The sequence below is a fragment of the Psammomys obesus genome, unplaced genomic scaffold (assembly GCF_907164565.1).
Source record: "Psammomys obesus unplaced genomic scaffold, mPsaObe1.curated_primary_1811, whole genome shotgun sequence".
NCBI classification, from domain to species: Eukaryota; Metazoa; Chordata; class Mammalia; order Rodentia; family Muridae; genus Psammomys; species Psammomys obesus.
This window is the reverse complement of record NW_026596101.1, coordinates 16,654,828-16,663,230: the sequence shown is the minus strand read 5'-3', so window position 1 is coordinate 16,663,230 and position 8,403 is coordinate 16,654,828. Positions and strand designations below refer to the sequence as shown.

At 37.9% G+C, this 8,403-nt stretch overlaps 1 protein-coding gene across 2 annotated transcripts in view; it reads right to left on the bottom strand.

Moving 5' to 3' along the window:
- Nucleotides 1–5,577: 5,577 nt before the first annotated feature.
- Uba3 (ubiquitin like modifier activating enzyme 3) overlaps nucleotides 5,578–8,403 on the bottom strand; it is a 21,359-nt gene continuing 18,533 nt past the window's right edge. For both annotated transcript variants that reach the window (XM_055628551.1, XM_055628552.1), the window contains 7 exons: nucleotides 8,227–8,280; nucleotides 7,754–7,790; nucleotides 7,588–7,669; nucleotides 7,175–7,275; nucleotides 7,007–7,070; nucleotides 6,865–6,919; nucleotides 5,578–6,449 (listed from right to left, as the gene is read on the bottom strand). In XM_055628551.1, coding sequence (XP_055484526.1) covers nucleotides 6,364–6,449; nucleotides 6,865–6,919; nucleotides 7,007–7,070; nucleotides 7,175–7,275; nucleotides 7,588–7,669; nucleotides 7,754–7,790; nucleotides 8,227–8,280 — 479 coding nt within the window. In that variant the 3' untranslated portion in view covers nucleotides 5,578–6,363. The remainder of the gene's footprint in view (nucleotides 6,450–6,864; nucleotides 6,920–7,006; nucleotides 7,071–7,174; nucleotides 7,276–7,587; nucleotides 7,670–7,753; nucleotides 7,791–8,226; nucleotides 8,281–8,403) is intronic.

Here is an 8,403-nt window from a genome sequence, read left to right as displayed (position 1 = left end):
AATAGTTGACCGGTTCTGGCTGGACCTGGTTGTCTTTGCCTGACTTTATGGGCACTGTCACCAGATCCTGGAAGTTTTATAGATGAAACCACCTTCCTCACAGCCGAGGTCTGTCATCTGAATGACATTCATCAGCACATTCCTATGTTAAGATGTGGAGTTTTTAGGGACGTACTGGGTCACGAAGTGACGCCCTTGGGAAAAAGATAAATGCCCTATTAAGAGTGCCTCTGCCCGCTCAAGCACGACATACCTAGAACATGGCAGACATGAACCAGAAATAGGTGCCCTCATCAGCTGTGCTGATCTTGGACCTCCCAGTCTCTAGAACTGTAAAATTTAAGTTTCTGTGGTCTATGAGCCAGCCACTTTATGGTAATCTATAACAACTGTTTGGATGTACTAAGACACTTGGCAAGCAATAAAATATTAACCCATCAGTACATACTGGGCACAATGCTTAAAAGATATAGCCTAGATGCACTCTTTTCCACACTTGGTCATGGGAGGAAATTTAAAGCCAGTGTTCTTTTTGTCCAGTCAGCAGCTGTTTGGTTTGGTTCTAATAATGCTAAGAAAAATTTCTACCAGAATCTAAAAGCTAAATTTCATTCAAACATCCAGAGTTTTGGCCCCTTGTGAAAAGAGAATCCAACCCTAAACAAAGAAATACAAGTACCCAAGGAATGCCGATGCTAAGAACGGGAGAAATAGTCTTCCCCAGGAAAGATGAACATCAACTGGTTGTCTACTACCAATTATGTACTATGTGCACACATATACATAACAATGAAAAAGAGGCCATTAATTTAAAAGAGCAAGAGGGATATGAGGGTTTGGAGGGAGGAAAGGGGGGTAAATGATGAAATTTTGATCTGCCAAAACATTCCCTAGGACTACCATAACAACTACCAGGTGGGTGGCTTAAAATGACAGAAATGTTTTCGTAGTTTGGAGCTGTAAGTCTGAAGTTGTTCTACAGGGCTGTCCTCCCTCTGAAAGCTTCAGAGAAAATACATCCAGCTTCTCCCATCTTCACATCTTTGCAGGCAATCCTTTTTCCTGGTTAGGCACACCCCTGTGGTGGTTTGGCCCAAGGGAGTGGCACTGTTAGGAGGTATATAGACTTGTTGGAAGCAGTGTCACTGTGGGGGTGGGCTTTGAAGTTCCCTATGCTCCTGAACTGCCCAGTGTAGAATGAGAGCCCCTTCCGGGCTGCCTGCCGAAGAAGCCAGTCTCCTCCTGGCTGCCTTTAAGTCAAGATGAAGACACAACTCTTGGCTCCTCCAGCATCATGCTTGCCTTGCACACTGCCATGCTTCCTGCTATACTGGACTATGCCTCTGAAACTTTAAGCCAGCTCCAATTAAATGTTTCCCTTTATAAGAGTTGCCTCAGTCCTGGTGTCTTCACAGCAATAAGACCCAAAGTTAAGACAACCACTCTATTTTCTGATCTCTCACCTCTTCTAATTCAGATGCCTACCATATCAGATTAGTGCCCTGATATTTGAGAATGACTACATCCTATTCAATTACATCTGTAAGAACTCTATTCTCAAGAATCATTCTTAATGACCTTATTCTGGTCTGTGGCTGGCATGACGTTAGTACATTGTGCTTTAGAGAGCAAAGAAACTTACACCTCTTAATAGGGCATTAATCTTTGTTCCAAGGATGTCACCTCGTGACAAAGTATGAATGGAGCTAAAATGCCCTTTGACAATTATTTTCACACACTACAATTTTCCATATATCTAAGAGCTCATTCTAAGAACTGATTAATACATTATCTGACTGCTCCCTGAGTATTTGCCTTACACTGCATGGAACTATGCAATGAAGGGACTTTTTCTTAACAACAATAACAAAACCATATCATGTTCTTGGCAAGTTATGATCTTCCAACAATTTTATCCCACTGAATTCCATTTCTGAGCATGTCAGTGACAGGCTAGAGGCTAGAAGGTGCTTCTGTTGAACCTAGGTCATAGCTTTTGTCAGACCTATGCACCTGAAAAGAAGTAGGAGGAGGGGAGAAAGGGGTTTGTGGGGATGGAGAACATACTTGACATAGAAAGAACTTAAGACAGATGATGATGGAAAATCAGGTAAGCCAGAAGACAAAGCTGAGCCTGACAGTGAAGGAAAGTCAGGCCAATAGAAAAAGCCAAGTGTCAGAGAAACCAGCCCTTGAAGAATACCAAGATGATGAAGCAGTAACAAAACATGAAGACCTAGATAACAAAAAGTTATCTAGAAAGTTACAAGTTGCAGGCATGCCAGAATCCCAGTAAGCTGAAAGTGCTTTATGCCAATGTCATAGGCTGAGGAGGAGCTAAGGGGCAGGAAGTGGTTTTCACTGGATGAAAAGAAATGTATAGCTCTGCAATGGTGATGCACGCCTTTAATCCCAGCACTTGGGAGGTAGAGTCAAGTGAATCTCTGTGAGTTCAAGGCCAGCCTGGTCTACAGAGCAAGTTCCAGGGTAGCAAAGGCTACACAGAGAAACCCTGTCCCAAAAAAAGCATAAAAAGAAAGAAATGTATATATAGTACATGTTGTCTTAAGTGGCAAAGATGGTAGGGTAGCTGAAGGGGTTGAAGGAGGTACCAAATAGGGCTTATATCCTGTACCTTTAGTGCTTTTCTTTTATCCTTGAATTTGACTTCTCTGATGACAGCATCCTAGGCCTTGCTTGTCTTGGTTCATGTTTGCAGGTCCTGTTTTTATCTTTAATTTTGCTTTTCCATATCATTATCTTTACAAAAAGCCTCTGGTCCAAAGAGCACCACCGGCACAGGGTTTTGACTCATATGCATGCACGTTACAGTCTGCAGATCCACATGAAAATTACCTTTGCATGTTATACTAATACTTGTTAACTACACAAGATTGTACCCAATAACAAAATTCCTTTAGAAGAGCTTAGCCAAGTAAGGAAAGTTGAGGCCTGTTAGAATTCTGTCCCAATACTTTATAAATGCACAGCACTAGGCAAATGACATAAACCTTCTGTTATTTTTCAACCTCCATGATGAAAATATTGTTGCTTTTTTTATGATTATTACAGCACCTTTATGAAGGAGGCACTCGGTGTTAAGAATCTTCAACTTTAAAAGCACTCAGCTCTTGAAAGGCAAATACAGGCAGATCTCTGAGTTCCAGGCCAGCCTGGTCTAAATAGTAACTTTCAGGACAGCCATAGCTACAAAGTGTGAGCCTCTTTGTGAAGAAAAAAAAAAAAAGAAAGGAAGGAAGAAAGGAAGGAAGGAAGGAAAAGGAAGGAAGGAAGGAAGGAAGGAAGGAAGGAAGGAAGGAAGGAAGGAAGGAAAGATAAAAAAGAAAAGAAATGTTTGCTTTTCAACACATTTCTATAATCCCAGTACAGAAGGAGGCAGGGAGAAGAGAGGCACAAGTTCAAAGCCAGGTTAGGCTACACAATGAGATCTCATCTTATTTTAAATACATAAAGAAATAAATAAATAAGGGCTTATTGGAGATGTAATTTAGTAATGGAATATTACCAAATATATCTGGGCACAGGGGTCTTTTCTGAGACTGATTCTCCAACCAAGGACCATGCATGGATAAAACCTAGAATCCCTGCTCAGACGTATCCCATGGCAGCTTAGCATTCAAGTGGATTCCCTAGTAAGGGGAACAGACTGTCTCTGACATGAACTCAGTGATGGGCTCTTTGACCTCCTTCCTCCACCCCCAAGGGAGGAGCAGCCTTGCTAGGCCACAGAGGAAGACATTGCAACCAGTCCTGATGAGACCTGATAAACTAGGGTCAGATGGAAGGAGAACCTCCCCTACCAGTGCACTTAGAGAGGGGCAGGGAGGAGATGAGGGAGGGAGGGAGGGTGGGATTGGGAGGAAATAAGGGAGGGAGCTACAGCTGGGATACAAAGTAAATAGACTGTAATTAATATAAAAAAATAAAAATTAAAATTAAAAAAAAAAGTAATGGAATATTGACCTAGCAATGTACAAGGCCCTAAGTCTGATCCTAGAAACATCTTTGTAAAAACTGTTGACCCTGTAACATTTTGGGTTAAACATATAAAGATACACAATGGAATACTACTCAGCAATCAAAAACAAGGAAATCATGAAATTTGCAGGCAAATGGTGGGACCTTGAAAAGATCATCCTGAGTGAAGTATCCCAAAAGCAGAAAGACACACATGGTATATACTCACTTATATAGACCTATAAGATAGGATAAACATAATGAAATCTATACACCTAAAGAAGATAAACAAGAAAGAGACCGTGGGGTAAGATAATCAATCCTCACTTAGAAAGGCAAATGGGATAGACATTGGATATAGAAGAAAACAAGCAACAGGACAGGAGCCTACCACAGATGGCCTCTGAAAGACTCTACCTAGCAGTGTATCAAAGCAGATGCTAAGACTCATAACCAAACCTTCAGCAAAGTGCAGGGAATCATATGAAAGAAGGGGGAGTTAATATGACCTGGAGAGGACAGCTGCTCCACAAAGACCAAATATATCTGGGCACAGGGGTCTTTTATGAGACTGTTTCTCCAACCAAGGACCATGTATGGTTATAACCTAGAACCTCTGCTCAGATGTAGTCCATAGTAGCTCAGTATCCAATTAGTTCTCCCTAATAAGGGGAACAGGGACTATTTCTGACAGGAACTCAATGGTGGGCTCTTTGACCTCCCCCACCCGAGGGAGGAGGAGGAGGAGCCCTACTATGCCACAGAGGACTTTGCAGCCAGTCCTGAAGATACCTGATAAACCAGGGTCAGATGAAAGGGAAGGAGGTCCTCCCCAATCAGTGGACTTGGAAAGGGACAGGGAGGAGATAAGGGAGGGAGGGTGGGACTGGGAGAGAATGAGGGAACAGGATATAGCTGGGATACAAACTATATCTATATTTGTATAGATACAAACTGTATCTATATAACTAATATTAGTTACAAACTGTAACTAATATTAAAAAAATAAATAAAAAGAAAAGAGCATATAAATATATTCTGTGTGGTTTTATAATGAATTTGTCAATATGGAGCTAGAAAGAACTATACCGGGGTTTATCTCCGTGGCGGCGCACTTGACTAACATGTGGGAGGTCCTTAGTTCTATCCCTGCATTGTACCCACACCAGAAAGACAGACAGACAGACTCCATCTACTACCATTCCACAAAGCTTCTGAATAAAACACTGCAACCAGCCAATTAAGAAAACAAAACACTGTAAACTTATTTAAATAAAAGAAAAAAGAATGAAAATCAGGTACTATTTGTTCCCACATTAAAATATTACAATTGCATTTTCATTATTTGTGCTCCAATTTGATTTTTAGTATTTTTGAAGAAAAAAAGGCATACTAAAAGAAAGACTTTACTATAAAAATTTAGTCATTCCATTTCATTTATCATGTTCGAGCAAGTTAGCCTAGCAGGAGGTCTGTGCCATGGAAATCACTATAGCAAAATTTTAAAAATTTAAAAATTTCAAGTTCAATAAAAGTTTGGTAATAATAATATTCCTACATCACTATGGAACTATTTACTATTATTAACATACTTTAAAATTTTCAATAAAAAGTAGACAATGTATGATTTTATTAATAAATAGTGCAAAAGCATCAGTGATAACTCTTTAAACATTAATTTCTTTGAACAGCCATGTCTCAGTTTAAGTTTGTGCATACTGTCCTCTGTGGCATTGCAAATGAATACATGAAAATATTTTCTATTTCCATGCACATGTACTAATCTGTAATACTGTTTACAAGTTATTATGGACAAGTTAAACTCTGCAATAATTAATACACATTTGGATATCCACAATTACATGAGTAGCAATGAAATAGCCTATGTTTGAAATATTCTAAATGTCAGGTTGTAAATATTTAATGTTCTTAAAACGTAATTCCTCATTTCCATTCAAGGATACATTTTTACACATGTGGATGCTCAAATGAAAGATGAGGAATATGTTCTTTGACCATAGTAACAAACTCACACAAAAGAGAGCATTTGTCCCGCTTTAAAGAAGCAATACATTTGTTCATAATCTTTCTCTCCCCAGGCACTGTTTTCCACATTACTAATGAAAATGCTTACTAACCCAACCCCAAAGTTCAGTCTTCAAGAGAAACTTATAAATTTAAAAAAAGTCATTCATTATATATATATATGTATATATATATAAAAGTCAAATTCTAGCAATATTAATGCTAAAAATGATGTCAATTAAGTTTCCTTTCTTGGGTGTTCCCCTCTGCCTCATCTTCCCAGCTCTTTAATTAAATTCCTTAGCATTTATAAAGTATATGATGTCTATGAATTTTCTATTATGTGAAGATTTATTTTCCTTAAGTAAAATGAAGTTTGAATAGTACAGTCTGTGGTGTAGTGACATCAGCAACAGCCAGTTCTTGTCCATCAACGAGTCCCAATTCTAAAATTAAAAAAAAGAGTCATTAGCCCAAGCAAAAATACACAAATACCAACAAAAAGATATACACACATTATAGCTTTATAGTTGAGATATCTCAAATTTCATTGATTCTATTATTTTTATTGATACATGTATTTTGACTTGGTCATATTTAATCTAAGTTCAAAGCCAGCCTGGGCTACAAGCAAGCTCAAGACCAGCTAAAGCAACACAAAGGCATCCTATCTCTAAACACTAATGGCTAAGGTTACAGCACAGTGATAAGGCACCTACAGACAAGTAAGGGTTCCTGATTATGATCCCTTGCACTGGGGAGAGACAGAGACAGACACACACCATCCACACCCATGGGAGAGGGAGAGTGCAGACATTAACTAAAAAAGAAAACCATTAATGTAAACATTTCTTAAAATACCTTTTAGTGTCTTGGAAAGATTGGGTCTTGTTCGTTCTTCAATAGATGTTACTGACTGGAAAAGATTATTTTAATGTATATCACATTAAGTAAAAATAAAATTTTCTTGAAAAAAATTTAAAAAAAAATGAATACTACTGACCTGTAAGTAAAGTGTCCTGTTTTTCCCCTCTAATGTGGCTGTGATAGCTGGTGACTTCATTTGCCTAAATAAAGTAGCAAACATCATTTTTTTCAAAGAAATAGTTGTTGCTGTTTTGTTTTAAAGTTTAAGAAATTATTTTTACAATAAAAATCACTCAACACTTACAGAGAAGCACTATTGGTTAGATAGTCTAAAACCTCTTGTAGTTTAGCAGATGGAGAAAACTGAATGTTTTGAGGAAGCTGGCTACATGCGGGACAATTTTCCTACAAACATAAAAGAGTAATTTAGAGGCATACAAACCAACGTCAGTCTCTTTTTTTAGCAAAGATAAAGAAATCAAGTTGTTTTATCATCATGCACAATTCCTATCAAAATATTTTTGCTTTAAAGCCTGTTTTTATAACAGATCATTTGTTGTAAATTATTTTGATTAATAATATTTACTTTAGGCTGTGCAATAAAAAAATACATTACTACTAGCTTTAGCAGCTCAGAACATAAATGATTCTTCAAAGTCCTACTAACACAGAGGCAAGGGCTGCACAGCAGAACCACGTGATGACTTGCACACTAACCTTCCTCTCTGCTTCAAATGTGTATGTGTACAGCCCATCCACATCATTGAACACCAAGTAGTTGTTAAGAGGAATATATGCACTGTAACGAAAAGCACTCACATTTAGTTAACTGAGCGAGGTTAGAGCATGGACTTATACACACGCTGAAAATAAAACTCATTACCTTGTGGCTATCTTAAAAACCTCAGTGGCACACACAGCTAGAGAGAAAATAAAGGCATTTTAACTCAGTAAAAATATTTTGAAAGTCAGCGATAAATTAGATAAAATTATAATTTCTATGGTAAATAGATTCTAAAATACATAATTTCAAAAACATAGGAAGGAACACGTTTTATATTTGTTTTACATAAGCTAAGTAACTTTTTCCATTGTCTTCATCAGATCAATGAAAAGCTAAACCTCTGAGTAAAAAGACATGCTAAAACGTCCCTTTACTGTGAGCACTTTGTCCAAGAGAGACCTGTCTTGTAAGACATAATGAAACAAGAAATAGAGTGGCCTATTTAGTTTACGTAACTCACCCAAGAAGATATCAAATTCCTAGAATACAAGTAACTACAGAAATGTCCATTTAAATATTAAGTCAAAATCAAAGTAAAATATAAAACTGAAAGAGTCTTTTTTTTTTCTTACCTGCAATGACCGCATTTGTAGAAGCTACTGCAGGAATGATTCGTTTTACTACTCCTGAAAAATTTACCAAATAAACTATGGTCATTTTTTTTTCTAGATTTTATTTCCAATTTTGTGTTGGGGCACATGCGTGTGTGTGTGTGTGTGTGTGTGTGTGTGTGTGTGTGTGTGTGTGTG